Genomic DNA, 19083 nt, shown 5'->3' with positions numbered 1-19083 from the left:
ATCAAGAAATTTATTTTTACATTCATTAAAGTGAATTTAATTTAGATTAAAACCATATCTTACCATGGCTTCATAATCTATATACATAAAAAGAATTTCAAACTTAATGCTGAAACTGGGTGCAGTGGCTCACACTTGTAATCCCAGCACTTTGGGAGGCTGAGGTGGACAGATCACTTGAGGCCAGAAGTTAGGGACAGCCTGGGCAACATAGCAAGACCACATCTCTACAAAAAATAAAGAAAAATATTAGCTAGGTGTGGTGGCACACATCTATATAATCCTAGCTACTTGGGAGGCTACAGCAGGAGGATTGCTTGAGCCCAGGAGTTTGAGGTTTCAGTGAGCTGTGATTGTGCCGTTGCACTCTCTCTAGTGTGGCTGATGGTGCAAGACCCTGTCTCTAAAAATAATTAATAAATGCCAGATTTGTAAGAACACAGAATTGACGTAACTCGTGGGTTTGGTGAATCTAATTTTTGTAAACATGTGAGTTATACGATATGATTCAAGACTATAATTTTTACTGCTTGTGGAACCGTATGTATAAATAATTAGATACTGAATTTCATCATTTCATAAACATTATTACTTATAAGCAAGGCACTGCATATTTGTTGTATGTTTTGAAGTGCTGATTAAATAAAGTACACATTTTCATTATCGGCAGCCTATTGGCCAATGTAAACAAATATTAATGTAAAGAAATTGGTTCATTGATAACTTTTTCCCTGAGCAGTTCTGTATTTACTTGATGCTCTAAAAATAAATTTTCTGTCATTACTCATACGTATAGTTGGTAACACATTTTGTTATCAATAGACAACTCTATTTATCATGTTTACTGTAAATTATTAGTAATTATTTATGACCTTATGATTGGGAGAACTTTTCTCAAATTTAAGTATTTCATAGCATTTCTAGTAACATTTCTATAAATGGCTTTCGATGACATAGTGTAAAGTATAAAATTCACTATGTTGATAATGAATTGTTTCATTTCACAACTGAGAGGATTTTTCCTTTATATTTTTCTTTCATTTTTGTGAGATAGAGATCATTACCTGTTCCTTTTCATTGTTCATGAGTAAATAAATACATTCAGGCACTCATTCATCTATCACTGGCAGTTCTGTTTTCATATTTATGTCTTTTTTTTTTTTTTTTTTTTTTGAGACGGAGTCTTGCTCTGCCGCCCAGGCTGGAGTGCAGTGGCCGGATCTCAGCTCACTGCAAGCTCCGCCTCCCGGGTTCACGCCATTCTCCTGTCTCAGCCTCCCGAGTAGCTGGGACTACAGGCGCCCGCCTCGTCGCCCGGCTAGTTTTTTGTATTTTTTAGTAGAGACGGGGTTTCACCGTGTTAGCCAGGATGGTCTCGATCTCCTGACCTCGTGATCCGCCCGTCTCGGCCTCCCAAAGTGCTGGGATTACAGGCTTGAGCCACCGCGCCCGGCTTATATTTATGTCTTAAAAACTACCTCATTATGTTGGTAGGAAAGCATTTCTTTACATGGAGGTTTATTTTGTGGGATGTTACCTCCTCTGGATGCTACTTCCTCAGTTTACAAGTAGTGTAAATTCTCATTGACTCTTGTATGAATTGTAATGGATTTTCTCTTAGTTTTTGAGAATTTAGAATCTGAAATTTGAATTAAATATATTCAGTATAATTTTTCAAAATACTCTTTTCAAGTTACTTAAATAATTATGTGGAATTTACATAGTTAATTCAGATATACTTTGTATTTAGTTTCTTGTCAAATAATGCGAATAGTTGGAGATACCTCAATTTCTTTTCAGTGTTAAGAAGAGCAAGAAAGGAGTGAAGTTTTTGTAACATTGTGTCTATTTGGTCTGCCTATGTTTTTATCACATTGCTTATAAAACTTTTAAAATCCTTGTTTGTATAAAAAGTTTCTTTAGTTAAATAAAGGTGTGTATATTAATTAGTGTGCCTTCTGGACAAATTAAGAAATAATTTTTCTATATTTCAATAGGGTTGTATTTAATAACATAATAAATGAGTAGCAAGCATTCATATTTATTTATTTTATGTGTAATTTTTTTTTTCCCCCTGAGGAAAGCTTTACAAAATGTAGAACATGTTTGATGTAAGCCACAGGAAAAAGTTAATTATCTTTTCTTTTAAAAATTGAAGTTTTAACCGTGATTGGAGATACCACAAAGAAGAACGAGTATGGATTACCAGGGCACCAGGCATGGAGCCAACAATGAAAACCAATACCTATGAGAGGGGAACATATTACTTCTTTGACTGTCTTAACTGGAGGAAAGTAGCTAAGGTATATTTTTTTCCATGTGCAAATGTATAAATCTAAACTTGAAAAAAGAAGCATCCTCTTTTATCTATTTGTAAGTACCAATACATCCAATTCCAATAATGTGCCACATATTTGCCAACTCTTTTGTTCCATCTCCTTGGCTTGACACTTAGAAGAGTGTCCCAAAACAGTTCATTTCACTGATAGTTACATTATTGAATTTGGTAAGAGATTTTGTAATTTTGCACAAGCCTTGGTAACATTCGAAATATTTTTTGTGTCTACTGCATTGTAAAATAAAGATACTTTCTTGCATCCCCAGTCATATATTTTTATATTTATGTAACTTTAAGCAAGGATGAGATTTTTGTAAAAGCAGATATTAAAAGGCTTTTTACACTTGGACTAATTGCAGGAAATACATCTGAATGTTTATTTGTGAGTAATTTTAAGAAAGAAAATTAAAGGCTTAAAGTTAACCATAACTATTTCTGTGACTATTTTGCTAAATATTGGGGAGAAATCAGCTATGGAGAAATGTTAATTATTTTATTTTGGTTTTGCAACTTTTCCTCACTTAAACACCTTTCTAACTGTCCCATGTGCAAAATTTTCATCAGTGTCAATTCATGTTTCATATTTGTGTTTATTTAGTACCTTGTATTTATTTAGTCTGCCTAGTAGAGAATATAACCCACATTATCTGATTTCACAACTCCATGATTTTTCTGATACATTTTCCATCAATGATTCTTAGGATTATAAATTAAAGAGTTAAATTTGTTTGTTTTAAATAAATTTAAAGAGAAGAAAAATGTTTCTGACAGTTCTTTGGACAATTTTTTAGTTGTCGATTTGTTTTTTTTGTTTGTAGTTTTGAATCTCCTTTACTAAAATTATTATTAAAAAAGGTAAAACATTTTAAGAAGACAATGTAAAATGCTTACCAGAGATATTTATCACAAAAATTTTTTACATCCCGAGAGTTCATGTAAAACTCAAAAAAAGGCCGGGCGCGGTGGCTCACACCTGTAATCCCAGCACTTTGGGAGGCCGAGGTGGGTGGATCACGAGGTCAGGAGATCAAGACCATCCTGGCTAACATGGTGAAACCCCGTCTCTACTGAAAATACAAAAAAAAATTAGCTGGACATGGTGGAGGCTGCCTGTAGTCCCAGCTACTCAGGAGGCTGAGGCAGGAGAATGGCGTGAACCCGGGAGGCGGAGCTTGCAGTGAACCGAGTTCACACCACTGCACTACAGCCTGGGTGACAGAGTGAGACTCTGTCTCAAAAAAAAAAAAAAAAAAAAGAAAAAAAACTCAAAAAAAGAAATAAAAACAGATGTCCCCTAACAGACAACACCAAATAAAATCCACATAAGAAATTAAATCTTTCATTTTTTTTTTTCAGATGTATCTCAGTGGTAAATGTCTTTACTTCTCAGACCAAGTCCACATACTGTATTTAATATTTGAATTATTCTAACAGTTCTAATTTATGTGAACATTGTGTTTTCAAAAATCATATTTATGAGTTAACCTTTTGGTTAAATAATCACATTAATTAAAAATAGTGCCTGAGATATTATATATGTTACCTGCTTTTTAAGATATCTAGTATATAGTAGAAAGCTATAGCCTTTGTATCATGGATTTGAATTTAACTCCTGTTGCTGTTATTTATGCTTTGACCTTCTACAATTTTCTTTTTCATGCCTGTTTCCTCTTTTGTAAAATTGAGGTGAGATTTTGCTCTTAAGTTTTTATGAAGATTAAATGAAATTTCATATATATTTATATACACATACACATACTGAGTACAGTGCTTGGCACATGTTGGGTATCTGATACATCTTGGTAGTTGTAGAAGTTTACTGCTATTGTTTTTATCATCATGATTGTAGCTACTGTTTTTGCAAGGATGAAAAAATTAGAGCTGATTGTTAATTAGGTTAGGTCATTGGTTCTCAGACTATAGCTTGTATCAGAATTACCTGGAAAACTTGTTAAAACACAGATTTCTGGACCATACCTCCATCGTTTATGATTTAATGAGTCTGTGGGTGATGCCTAAGAAATGCATTTCTAACAAGCTCCTAAGTGACACCAGTGATGACATGCTGGTCCTGGTCCAGAACTATATTTAAAGAACCTGTGGATTAGGTGATGCTACAGGAGTCAAAAACATCTTTGGAAGAAGAAAAAAATTTTATTAGGAAATAACTGAGGTTTTCTCCATTCAATTTGAACATTTTTGCTCAATATTATTGTAAATTATTCCAAACTTACATATGTAAAAAGGGGTGGATATTTGCAGTAAACAGCTACATAATTTTAGTTAGATATATGTGTGAGGAAATCAACTTATGAGAAAATCAGCTTTCCAGAATTAAGTTCTCCTCATAAAGTTAAATATTTAGAAAACAATGTTAACATTAATGTAGGACCCCTTTAATTTCCAGCAAAAGCAATTCCTCAATCAGGTTAATGTCATTTTAAAGAAAATTATATCTATCTATCTAAATGGATTTACATATTTTATATACATTATATATAAAATAATTTAGCTCAGTTTTATCTATCTCATGTACAATTAAGCTTTTGTCTTTTTAAATGTTTTAACTGTGATGTGAAAAATGTGAGAAATAGTATCATGAAGTTACTCCCTCAGAAATCCCTTTCAAGGTAATAGTTTGTTGGTCCCTTGCACTGACACCCTTTAAAATTATTTTCATAGTAATGAAAACAGGCAGAATTGTTGGTATTAAGACATTAATAAGCAGCTCACTCTTGATTATGTTAAAATACAAATTCATGCACTTAAAATTTTGAAGTTGCATTATATTCACAGAATAGATTTTTCAACATTTTTTTAAAGGATATGTTCAGTGCTTTCCCAGAATATTGATTAGGAATGAAGAAATCTGGGACCTGTTCATGAGTATATTTATTAACAGCCTTCATCAAATTATAGAAAATCCATTAATATGTCATGTCCAAATTAACTTGAGTCCCCACCTGTAAAGTGGGTGTGCCTTACTATTCACAGTTAAAGAATGTATATTAAATAACCTCAATTCATTGTAAGAGGCCTACAATATGGATTAATATTTTAATAATAGCTGATATTATGGTGTTCTTGAAAGGTACTGAACTGCTCTACACCATAATCCTGGAGTCCATTCATAATATTTTATGTCCATTCATAATATTTTGTATGAGCATTTTCCCCAAATCACTTACTATTTTCAGGTAATTGTAATATTAAATAAGAGAATAGATAATCTAAACCAGAAGTATTTCTTATCCTCTAAAAATTTTGTGGCCCTGAGTTCTAGAATCCAATCCATTATTTATTTACAGAATTTCCTGTAAATCAATAATATATACATTAAAATGTTGATATTGGGTGGGCATGGTGGCTCATGCCTATAATGCCAGCACTTTGGGAGAATGAGGCAGGACCATCACTTGAGGCCGGGAGTTCAAGATCAGACTGGGCAACATAGCAAGACTCTGTCTCTATAAAAAAGAGAGAGAGAGAAACATAGCCAGATGTGGTAGTGTGCTCCTGTAGTCCTAGCTACTTGGGAGGCTGAGGTGGGAGGATTGCTTGAGCCCAGGAGTTCAAGGTTGCAGTGAGCTGTGATTGCATCACTATACTCCAGCCTAGGTGACAGAGCCAGATCCTATCTCTATTTTTTTTTTTAATTTAACATTGTATTTTGCTTATTCTTTCCTTTTAGATACTCGTAACTTTTTAGCAGGCCATGTTCTCCTGTGTCGTTTTGCTGGAATTACTCATATTTCACTAATTTTAAATTTGCAGTAATTCAGATAGTATATATAATCTTCATGCATAAATTTTTTAAAATAATTTCTTCCACAGTGAATTTTTAGGTGATAGAGGCTGCCTTATTATTAGTAGCTTTCTCAAAGACTTAAAATTTAAGAATTCTTTCGGCCTAATTTGACCTTGTAGATCTATCGGGATTTCTAACAATTAAGATTTTTTATGTCACAGTCTGATATAAATGTGATTTTTCATTAATTTCACTGTTACATATTAGTACAGCCTTATACTTTAGTAATACGTACTTTTCTTCAAAGATTATTTCTAATAACTGTATTTAAGATAGTATGCTACTTCCTAAAATTTAAGTTAATGTGGATTTCTTATACAGGTTTAGCATTCTGATTCAAAAATCTAAAACCTGAATACTCCAAAATCTGTAACTTCTGAACACTAACATGGTGTCACAAGTGGAAAATTCCATACCCTACACCTTTGCTTTCTGATGGTTCAGTGTACAGTGTAAACAAACCTCATTTTATGCACAAAATATTAGTAACATTGTATAAAATTGCCCTCAGGCTATGTGAATAAAGTATATATAAAACAAATTAATTTAATGTTTAAACTTGGGTCCCATCCTCAAGATATCTCATTTTATATGTATAAATATTCCAAAATTCCAAACACTTCTGTTCCCAGAATAAGCAAAATCTCAGATAAGAGATACTCAACATGTAGGTAAGAGAAAGCTAACATTTCATGAGAATTTGAGAAAACACTTCTGCGGTGTATGTTTCTCTACATAAGTAGATCAGTGATTACATTAATGTTTTTATAATATTTGACTGTATGAATCCATTGCATTCAGTTTTGCTTGAATTGAACAAGTAACATTTGGAGAATACATAACCTAATTTTATTAATAGAAGAACTAAGGTATTAAAAAGTTGTCTAAAAAGTATTTGAAACTCTTTCTAGCCTTTGCAATCATTGTATTATAATCTAGAAATCCTTTTTTTCCCCACTAAAAGCAAATAGATACATAGATCCTCTAATGTATCATTCGATAATAATAGAAGAATTAAATGTTTTGTTTCTAAAACAAAGGAAGAAAGCTTGTGTTTATTAATTCATCATATGTTAATAACACACCTGCTAGGGACTTGGCACTATTCCAAGTTGTAGGTAGTAGTATACAAAGTAGATAGACACTTGATCCTACAGAATGTAGGAGGATGTGCATGTGTGTAGTGTGTGTGTGTGTATAACATAAACATGTAAATGGTGTTACCAGTAATCAAATTAAATAAAGTAACTTTTATGTATTTTAAGAAGAATAAAAATACGTGGAAAACAAGATTTTAAAACTTGGAAGGCAAAATTTGACCTATATAATTTCTAAATCTCTGATACACTAGAGTCTTTGAAGATTTTTTTAAATTATATCAAAATTATTTATGCTCCTTATGTTTAAATTATATTTTTCTAGGGGAAAATGTACATTGATAAAGCTAATCTAGTTTAAATTCCTAGTAATACATTGTAGTTCACCAATGTGAAAAATTTTAGTTAACTTATTCAGTGTAACTTATCACATTGTGGAAGTTACAATTAGACTATTTTCCCTGTAACTACACATTTTGAAAACAAAAATGCCAATTTTAATTTCAGAAGAATAATAAGAATAAATTTTCTTCTTCACGAATTCAGATACTCAACTTGAACCAAGCAATAAAATTATTTTAATTCCTAGCTAGGGCTGGGAGAGGGAGAGTAGTAGCTACACAGTGCATTAGGGCAGGATGTCGTGGTTGTGGTGGTGATTCTGGTGTTTGCTAATTTTTACTGATAAGCAGATAACCTCTGTGCCTTAATTACTGTACCAGTCACATGAAGTCAACCGTTTCAAGCTAAAGTCACCAAGGTGTACCTTATTTATAAACTTCTGTCAGGGGACTGAATTTTTTTCTTTTTTTTTTTTTCCTTTTTCTTCACCTTATACCAAGAGAGAAGGGGACTGAATTTTTTCAGCATTTCTGGATTGCTGTGTAATGAAGTAAATGAATATGTTTTGGATCTTGGACTAAAACTATTAAAAACGATGTGTTACACTACAAAAGACACAGGCTTTTTGTCACATGGAGGCTTTTTGTCACATGGGTCTGGATCCTAATGCTATGTGTATCACTTACTGTATGACTTGGCCAAGTTACTTGTAAGCCTCATTTTCTTCGGGCACGAAATGAAAATGATATCTGCTTTGCAGAATTATTATAAAGATTAGAATAAAATTAGCTATGTCTCTAATTTTAGCACATATTAGGCTTTCAATAAATTCTGCTGTTAGGTCTGTAATATCTTTAAATTTATTTAAATGTAATGTAATATCTTTAAATTTTAAATACTTGGTATTCCATCTTAAAATTTGATCATTATAGTCTAGGTTTTCATTTTAATTTAATAATGGAAATACTCATCATGGAATCAGTTTGAAACCAGACAGATAAGGTAAAATATGTTAACCCATGGTAGCTAATGTCACTTGTTGGCTTAATCTTTAATACATAATACATATTAAGCTTCATAATTCTTTAAGTTGAATTGTGCAGTAATTTGTGCTAATTCAGATTGTAGAATTGGTAAGAGGCTTTTAGAGCCTCTTGCTTTTTGGGGTTGCAGAGGTATTTTTTGTTTGCATTTTTTTTCTAATAAACATAGCTATTCTGCATCTCTATCTTGATCTTGGGTGGGAAGTGTGAAGAAATTAATTTCACCATTCTTAAATGTTAAAACTCATGAAGTTAATATAGTATTTTGAAAGTTTGATTAAAATGAGCTGGTATCTAGTTAAGTCTTCAAATGTTCCTACAGCAGAACCATTGTCTAGTTTTTGGTGGCAGTTGATTTATATTTGAGTCAGGGTTTTGGGTTTGTGAAATGAAAATCTAGCGATGTGTGAGTTTTAAGTTCGTTGTTTTCCCCAGATTTTAATGAGGTTAGAATAATTTTATGTGTTTGCTTTTTTTAAATTTATTTTATTTATTTATTTATTTTTGAGATGGAGTCTCGCTCTATCACCTGGGCTGGAGTGCAGTGGCGCAATCTTGGCTCACTGCAACCTCCACCTCCCAGGTTCAAGCGATTATCCTGCCTCAGCCTTCTGAGTAGCTGGGACTACAGGCGTGCACCAGTACGCCCAGCTAGTTTTTGTATTTTTAGTACAGACGGGGTTTCACCATGTTGATTGGCGAGGATGGTCTCGATCTCTTGACCTCGTGATCCGCCTGCCTCGGCCTCCCAGAGTGCTGGGATTACAAACGTGAGCCACCTCACCCGGCCCTGCTTATTTTTTAATATAAATATAATAAAGACAAATTGGAAAATTATTTCTAAACTTTTTTCATGGACAAAATAAATCGTTAGGTTTTTATACTTCATTGAAGGGGAGGTTTTTATACTTCATTGAAGGGGGCGTTATTTTAAATATCCTGTAATTTCCAGTGATTTAGAGATACAGTAATTGCCCCCCTCTTTTTTTAAGTTAAAAACAATACACATTTCAGTGTCAAATGTTCCATTAGTAGTCTCTTGACTAACACACAGAGAGCCTGTCTATATTTTTGTACTCATCGGTTAGAAACTACAGCGCATTATTTTTCTTCAAGCTGTATTTTATGTACAGGAAAAAGAGTTGGTATATTTGTGTTGATGTTGATTCATATATATTGGGTATTTTATTTATGTGTATAGTAAATACATTTTGACAATAATTTAAGATGAAAAGGAGAAGATATCTAAATTCTTGAATTTGTTTTTATAGGAGTTCCATCTGGAATATGACAAATTAGAAGAACGGCCTCACCTGCCATCCACCTTCAACTACAACCCTGCTCAGCAAGCCTTCTGAAAAAAAAAGACTTCCCTTTTCTTGGGGTATGGCTGTCTCAGCACAATACTCAACATAACTGCAGAACTGATGTGGCTCAGGCACCCTGGTTTTAATTCCTTGAGGATCTGGCAATTGGCTTACGCAAAGGGTCACCATTTGAGGTCCTGCCTTACTAATTATGTGCTGCCCAACAACTAAATTTATAATTTGTTTTTCTCTAGTTTGAGCAGGGTCTGAAATTTTTTCATTTATTTCCTTTCTTGCCAGCAGACTTGAGTCTGTAAAGACAAGCAAATACACTGACAGAAGTTTACCATAGTTTCTAAAATGTAAAAAAGAAAACCCACAAAAGACTCAACAAAATTAGACCACAAATTTTGCATTGTTCATTGTAGCACTATTGGTAATAAAATAACAAATGTTTGTGCATTTTTATGTGAGGATCCTTCTCGTATTTCATTTGGAAAGATGAGCAAGGTCTGCTTCCTTCATTTTACTTCCCCTTCTGTTTTTGAAAGGCAGTTTCGCCAAGCTTAATGCAAGAATATCTGACTGTTTAGAAGAAAGATATTGCCACAATCTCTGGATGGTTCTCCAGGGTTGTGTTATTACTGAGCTTCATCTTTCCAGAATGAGCAAAACACTGTCCAGTCTTTGTTACGATTTTGTAATAAATGTGTACATTTTTTTTAAATTTTTGGACATCACATGAATAAAGGTATGTATGTACGAATGTGTATATATTATATATATGACATCTATTTTGGAAAATGTTTGCCCTGCTGTACCTCATTTTTAGGAGGTGTGCATGGATGCAATATATGAAAATGGGACATTCTGGAACTGCTGGTCAGGGGACTTTGTCGCCCTGTGCACTAAAAGGGCCAGATTTTCAGCAGCCAAGGACATCCATACCCAAGTGAATGTGATGGGACTTAAAGAAGTGAACTGAGACAATTCACTCTGGCTGTTTGAACAGCAGCGTTTCATAGGAAGAGAAAAAAAGATCAATCTTGTATTTTCTGACCACATAAAGGCTTCTTCTCTTTGTAATAAAGTAGAAAAGCTCTCCTCACTGCAGTGTTGGCTTTGATTTGAAATTGCGAAATTATTTCTTCAACATGAAAAATAGAGGAAACAAACTGAAGTTTTACAGATATCAAACTGAATGGTGTGACTCAAATGTCTTTTTCAGCTTCAAACAAGTAATTTAATGGAAATGTAGTGAACCATTTCACTTGTAGGTTAAAAATGTAGACAGTATTAATAAGAGAAAACTATTTTTTTAAATGAATTGTGGCAGCATTAGAAATAAAACATTCTAAATACTCTTGGAACCCAACCAAAGTACTTCTGTGAAAAATTTATTAGAAATTTCTTGATGGACCTTTAAATGTATCTCTAAGAAGTAATGTGCAAATTAAGGTAAGCCATAAGGTGGGAATGGGTAGACTTTACCTTCAGTTTGCTGGCCTAGATACCTCATATTTACAAGTTAATGGATTCTTTTCCCATCTATATACAAGTACTGCATTTAAAAAATCTGATGATTGAAGCTACCAAAAGCAGAACTAGAGAGTAGAAAAAAGGCAATGAGTTTTGATCCTTTAAATTTTCATTTTTAACCTATTTTTCTATGAAGAATAAAAGTCTGTTGGCATTAACCAAATCTTTTGAAAATGAAACATTTATAACATTGCTGTGTTTGTGTACCAGGAATATAAAGTGGCTTAAAATTTACCTTTTTCTATGCATTTTGAGATATGAGAAACATTTAAAAAAACAGGAATTTCTGTCTTTCAGAATTAAACCAAAGCATCTCCTCAGTAAGACAGCACTATGTAATTATCATTTTATCTATTGTACAAAAACCTTCACAGAACACTATACCTAATTTGACATAAACCAGAGTCAAAACATAGAAATGAGTCTAAAAAAAAAAAATTAGATTTTTTCCTAGTAATTCACTTCGTAAAATAAAATGTAACTTTTCCTACATAACCACAAAAAACAAGTAGGAAGAAAAATGTGGAAGGGGATCTTTATTCTGATGAATATAAACAACAATATAGATTGAAGTCTCAACTGAAGCGTGATCATGACTGGTACTGATGAATGACTCAGAAAAGTAAGATAGCTCATATCAAGTGGTTTGTTGTCTTGGCTCTAATCTTTTTTCTCTTTTTTTGTTAACTGCCATATACAGAGTTTTAAATGCACACTTTTCCATTTTTCTGAGTTATTTTTATCCTGAATTACCAAAATGAAGAAACTCTTGCATGTTAGCCAACTTTTTATAACTTGTTAATATCAGAAATTACCATGCTGTGGACTTCAAAATACAAGTTACTCTATTTGAAATATTTAAAACACTACTTTAAACTTTTTAAATATAACACAGTTATAATACTCCTTGATTTTATAACTTATGGTTATACATGTACTGACCCCAACTAATTATATTTCACATTTTCTTTCAAAGCTTTAATTCTGTTAATTTCCCCTTATATAATTAGTGAAATATAGTGTACACTATGTTAAATAAATTTTTTAGATTAAACTATGATTGACTTTCTGGGAATAAAAGGTATTTAATTGCAAAGGGAAATCCTTTATTTGGTTTCAAATATAATTCTTTAAGTGGTACTATAATTTATATGCTAAAGCTGTATTTTCAGAGACTTCACAAATAGTTTTCCTTAGATATAATACATTTTAAGAACTGAAAGTTTATCTAAATTCTTAAAGTATATATAAAGCCAGCCACTTAACTAGTCTGTTTCTTTTTGACACTGAAATTGGGACAAAGCAGGTGCTTGATAAATAGTTGATCGAATGATAAAAGTTGATATTTCAATTTGAAAATAAAGTGTATAATTTAAAGCATTGGGCTTTGAGATAGTTTACTCAATTATCATTTGCTGTAGTTTCATTTTCACAAGAATCTTTTTAAGCATTTTCAATAACTTTTAAATATTTCAAAATTTTCCAGTCTCTAGCCTCTCTAGTTGATATATCCTTTTCTATTCACAAGCCATAGATCTTCCACTTTGTTACATCCATTGCTCATAAAATATGTGGCATCTGAGTATGGCTATACAGTAGGACTCATTTAACTTAGATTTAATAGCTCAATTTTGCAAAAAGTTGCTGAAAACCTAAACGTGTGTGTGGAAGCAGGATTGTATGTTAACCATGGTTTGTCTATGTAGTTAATAAGATCTAGAAATATCTACTAGGTTCCATTAAGATAGTCTCTGGAGAATGAACTAAGCCAGACATTGAGATGCCTTTACTTTCTAAAAGTTGGATCCTAATGGCAGGTCACAAGGTTGTCTCCTTGCCACTGGCATTACCAGTGACTTTGATTATACCATGAATACGTGACAGATGTGGAAGATGAAGCAAATAAACACATTGAAGGTTAAAATTGGGACCTAAATCTAACCCAGTAGTTTGGTGTGTAGAGTTGAATCAAATAAGATACATTCAATCAAGAAAATTACTTAGTTTTGCACTTTGGTTCTTAATAAAGGATAATGGAATATATCATGATTTGAGTGGTTCATATATAGATCAATAAGAACTGTGATCCTGTTGCCAAAAATACTAATGTAATCTTAAGCTACATTAAGGAAAATATAGCACTCAGAAAAAGATAGGAAGCCCACTGTACTGGAAGTAATCACGCATATGAAATGTCACGTTCTGTTTGAATGCCGTATTATAAGAGCTACCATGCCTGGGGAAGGAGAAGGGGAGGGAGAAGTTCTAACTGCCCAGCAAATGCTGTGTGTTTTTATATATATTGTTGTATCTTGTTTGAAGAATAGCATCACAAGGTGAAATTTAGTATTCCCATTTTAGAGTAGATTTTAAGTATATAAAACAACAAATAGGAATAAAATTTTGGAAACATGGTATTTGTCTTCAGGTATCAAATTCAAGAGCTGTCAATGAAAGGCAGTTAAGCTCATTCTTGTGACTGGAAGAGAAGAACTAGGACAAATAATAGATTTCAGTGCAATATTAAAAAGTAACTGAGTTAATTAAGATTTTCAAATCAGTTGTTTTGTAAAACATTAAATTTAACCTCATAGAACATAACCTAGGAGAGACAAGCTGGACAGTGTTCTGTGCATAAGGTAAGGAGTTGAATGTCTTAATGTTCCGGTGGCTCATGGAAAAAGTGTTAAAGTAAGTGAGATAATTACTGTATTTCAGAAATCTAATTGCCATCAGTTGTAAGGTACACCATTTTATGTACCACTAAGAAAAAAAAAGCTCCAACTATGACAAGCCACCAATTACAAAATGTATCTATTATGTGAGGAAAGAACATGCACCTTAGAATTGATGAGATGTAGGGCTTGGAGAAGAGACAACTAAAAAATACTAAGGGGAGGCATGACAGTTGTCATCAAACACAGGAAGAACTGTAACAGAGCAAGTCTCAAACCAATAGGGAGAAGTTGAATGAAACAGACTTTTTCTATATTAAGGTGCTACACAGTACTTAGCTGCTTCATGAAGTAAAGGTTCAGTCAATGTGCAAACAGAAATTGAATGACTCAATTGACAGGACTGCCTTTTTAAATAAAAAGTCGAATGTGATTACTTCCAGGCCTCTCTTCAGCTCTTTAAGGGGCTGATACCCTTTTCTTGATTTGAAGTTGGAGACTATGATGTCACCAGGGCTAAAAGGTATATAATTAAAGCATTGACCTTTAAGTACATAAGAATATGCTGTTCTGTGAATCATGGATAAGGTATACTTAAAATCACTGCTGTATCTTTGGAAAGAAATTTAAATCAAAAAAATTACAAAAGGCAACTTTATCGAACTTACCTGGTAGAGTTGCTTTCTTTTGATGTTAGGAATAGGAATGTGAAACATTAATAAAGCACAACAAATAGTAATCATATATATATGTATGTATTTACCAGATTTATTTATGTGTATATTTTAGTCCTACATTTGAAAGAGGAAAAACACAGTTTTTAAGTTTTGTCGTAAATGTTTAGTCTGAAATTGTACATTGCATTAGTGTGCAATCTCCTGTGTACAAGTACTAAGTAGAATAAAATCTTAAGTTTCTGATGAAATCCCACAAAATCTTGTAATCCCTGTGTATCAGGGGCATTCATTTACTTTTTCCTATGACATCCAGTGTTCTAGGGCAGAAACCATGTTACTACAATAGTATTTGTTAGCAGAACAGGAGGAAAGTTGAATCCATACATAAATAGAAAACAGCAAAAGTGCTTTTATCTCAGTTATTTCCTGGGAATATTTCTGCTGATCTTAAGATTTCCTCTTCAGTTTGTATGTATAAAAACTGGTAATGGGAATTACATGATCAGTTACATGTGCATTAATTGAAGATTTTTTTTAATCCAGTTAAACAGTTGTGTAAATACTGTGACAAGATATTAGTGACATGTCTCTTTATCATAAGAACTCAAGATTTTTAAGGCTTTTTAAAAAAGCTAGTCATTTCCATGTTTATTATACAGTTTTCTCTCAGTTATTTAAATGACTTCTTGAAAGTATCAAAATTCACAAGGTCATAATTGTCATAATTCCCTATCTTGAAAATCTAGATTATTGCATAGTCAAATAGCATATGATAACCAGTTGACATGAGCTAAAATACTTCAGTTAAACTATCTTCTACATAGCAAAGCCAATTTTTCATTCTTTTTGAGATTTATCTTAGTTTTCATTTCTAGGCCTGAAAGGCCATACCATACCACAAAAATGTTTTGATATCTTTCTTAGAGAAGATGAAATAAAACTGGCTTTATACCAAAAGTGTTCGTTCTTTTAGACAATAATTGAGGGCATTAGCTGAGGAAAACAAATCTTTACTATCAATCAGAGCTGGTCTCTAATTTGTATGTGTTTCCTGAAATGTAATGTTTTTGTGATTTGCATTTATTTTTGGCCTAAGTGACATTTTGACCACATAATTTACTTTTAAAATTTACAATAAATGCTTTTTTCTTCCAGACCAAACTATTTCCTAGTGCATAATGAAGATAATTTTGATGATAATACATGAGTTCTTCAAACATTTTGGAAGAAATGCTTCAAATTTCAAGGGTAGTATCATGTCCACAAATCGCTGAGTCTGCTTGATTCTTTTTAGAATCAGGCCTCTTGATACTAATTTATAATGAGAACACTATTTTAAATTAAACATTTATTCTTCAAAATTATACATCTGAATGAGAAAACATTACATGAGGGAATGATATAAATAGTTTCATCTTCTTATGTATAAAAATAAAGATTTGGGGCAGCCAGAATGTTTCAAAGCTACCTTTAAATCTGTTACATACTGAACATTTATTTTAAGATGGAGTTTTAATTACCATATGTAACAGTGCATGAAAAATGGGCTGTCTTTGAGTTGTTAAATATTTCCCCTTTTAAGAGAAAGATGTATTTGTTTATTTTTAATGTTTTAATTTATTGTCTTCAAGTGGTTAATATTCTTCAACTATAACATGCTCTCTATTGCATGAGTTATATCTCGGTTTTAAAAAATGCAAGTCATGTTACTCCTCTGCTCAAAAAGTTATTTCCAGATTTCCCTTTTTTATCTAAAGTTTTGTGTAATTTTTTTCAGTTCAATCTAAATGATTTAATATAGGTCTAAAATTTGAATATTAGTTGACTTGTATATCACTTATGAATCTAAATTCTCTCTACATTTGCAATGACACTGTCATTGAACAACAAAATCCGTTATCCTAGAAGTGTTTGTAAATTGGATATCATGGAAAAGCAAAGTTCAGACTTTCAAATGTTAAAGTGGGGCATCCTTTCCAACTTTGACTTAACCATTCTTAGCATTTTGGACTAAGGGTAAAACCTTAGTTTCCTAAATCATATCAAAAGAGAAACTGAAGAAACTGGAAGATGCGCGTAACAAAAGGCTTAGGAGGGACAAATGGCTGTCTTCTCATATCTGAGGTAGAGTCATTTGTAAGGCTTTATTCTTTTTGTTTGTTTTTTGCTTTTTTTGAGACGGAGTCGTGCTCTGTCGCCCAGGCTGGAGTGCAGTGGCACAATCTCGGCTCACTGCAAGCTCTGCCTCCCGGGTTCACACCATTCTCCTGCCTCTTGTAAGGCTTTATTCTTAAAAATATGTTTATCTTACATAATGCCAGAGGGCAGAATAAGGACCATTACATGGCTGTTATGGCAAGGCAAATTTCCACCTACAGTAATAAAGTACCACTTTATAATTTTTCAAAAGCTCCAGAAATCATTAGGAGTGAATGATCTTTCCATCACTGGAAGTGTCCAAGCAAAGGCAAAAAAAAAAAAAAAAAAAAAAAGCTATTATTAGAAGTATTCGATGCTTTTCAGTCTGCAGAGGATAGGATTTCTATCTGCCTTATAACTATTGCACATCTAATTATTCCCTGTATTTACTTCTACCTTGAATTTACCTTGAATTTTTAGCAAGCCACTAGAAACCTAACTTAATCTCTCTGTTCCACATAAAACAGTACTACTACTATTTGCTAAGGATCTGAAGAGGCTTTTTTCAACACAAATGTGATTCAGAGTAAAATTAAGCAGGGGGACCAGATTAAATTATTAATTCCTTCAGCCTCTACTCACCGTCCCCTTCATAATCAGGTTTTACAGTAGAGATTTTGATTAAGCCTAACTACTTAAATATAAGTATAGAAACACATTTTAAATCCATTTGTAAATGCTTTTGTATTATCTACACTTCATTTTTGTTAACAAATTTCTTAGAAGTGGCATAGTATAGTAGAAAAATTGTTTTAAGTAATTTATTATCTTTGGTTAATTTTTTTTATTATACTTTAAGTTCTAGGGTACATGTGCATAACGTGCAGGTTTGTTACATATGTATACTTGTGCCATGTTGGTGTGCTGCACCCATCAACTCGTCATTTACATCAGGTATAACTCCCAATGCAATCCCTCCCCCCTTCCCCCTCCCCATGATAGGCCCTGGTGTGTGATGTTCCCCTTCCCGAGTCCAAGTGATCTCATAAAATGCAAATATAAAATCCCCTGGCCCTGTCACACAATATGTGTGCAGCCTTGCAGAAATTACCTAATCTCTGAATGTTTTTCCCTTTTCTCGTGGGAAGGTTAAATTAGGGCATTTATAAATAACCTAGCTTATGTTAGGTGTTACATCGACGTAGGTCCATTTCTCGAAAGACAAACACTCTTCCTATTAGCCGTCATGCTAGGACATGCTCTCCATGTTTTGGGATTCTGTTAAAGACCTTTTAACTTCACTAGATACTGTTATATAGCAATACCCAATTTTCTAAAGTGCATAGCAAAGCAAAAATGGAGAATTAGTAGAATACTAAAACTTTCTTCTAGATCAACCCTTTTGTATGACAAGGAGGAAACTAAAATTATTGCTATGGTTTAAAAGTGTCCCCCAAATTTAATGTGTTAGAACGTATTCCCCAAATTCATATTTTTGATGGTATTTGGTGATGGGGCCTTTGGGAGATAATTAGGATTAAATAAGGTCATCAGGGTGTGGGGCCTGATGGGTTATATGGATGGTGGTCTGAGTTAATAGGGACTCTTGCTCTCTTGCTATGCAACTGCCTTCTGCCATGTTACGGCACACAAGGACCTGACGAGATACTACTGTCATGCTCTTGGACCTCCCAGCATCTAGAATTGTAAGAAATAAGTTTCTTTATAAATTACCCAGTCTCAAGTATTCAGTTATAGCAACAGAAAATAGACTAAGGATTATTTACCTTATGTCAAATTATTTACTATTTAAGCTGGGACCAAAACCTCTTGGCCTCTATGTTTCAAGTTCCAAAGCTGATTTCCCTTTCATTACATACCTGTGTGTATCTCTCCCATAGAGATTTACTGCAGTTAACATGAAAGACTCAACAGTTGGTGAGATTTTAGGAACTCTAGGGCACTACCAGTATGGTATTAAAAATTGCTAATCCAGAATGTAAATTTTAATGGGAAAAAATGTGAATTGATTATCTGTGTTTTGCTTTCCTCAATTGCAAACATAAAGGCTATACACAAACAAATTTGAGCTTTTAAAAAATATTTTAAATAATTATT

General features: G+C 32.9%; 1 protein-coding gene across 2 annotated transcripts in view; it reads left to right on the top strand.

The window, feature by feature from the left end:
- Positions 1 to 11043, top strand: part of CNOT2 (CCR4-NOT transcription complex subunit 2) — a 110086-nt gene extending 99043 nt beyond the window's left edge. For both annotated transcript variants that reach the window (XM_010358718.2, XM_010358721.2), the window contains 2 exons: positions 2159 to 2303; positions 9900 to 11043. In XM_010358718.2, coding sequence (XP_010357020.1) covers positions 2159 to 2303; positions 9900 to 9986 — 232 coding nt within the window. In that variant the 3' untranslated portion in view covers positions 9987 to 11043. The remainder of the gene's footprint in view (positions 1 to 2158; positions 2304 to 9899) is intronic.
- Positions 11044 to 19083: the final 8040 nt, after the last annotated feature.

The sequence above is a fragment of the Rhinopithecus roxellana genome, chromosome 10 (assembly GCF_007565055.1).
Source record: "Rhinopithecus roxellana isolate Shanxi Qingling chromosome 10, ASM756505v1, whole genome shotgun sequence".
NCBI classification, from domain to species: domain Eukaryota; kingdom Metazoa; phylum Chordata; class Mammalia; order Primates; family Cercopithecidae; genus Rhinopithecus; species Rhinopithecus roxellana.
Note: the sequence above shows the minus strand (reverse complement) of the source record. Positions and strands in the feature narration are given on the sequence as shown.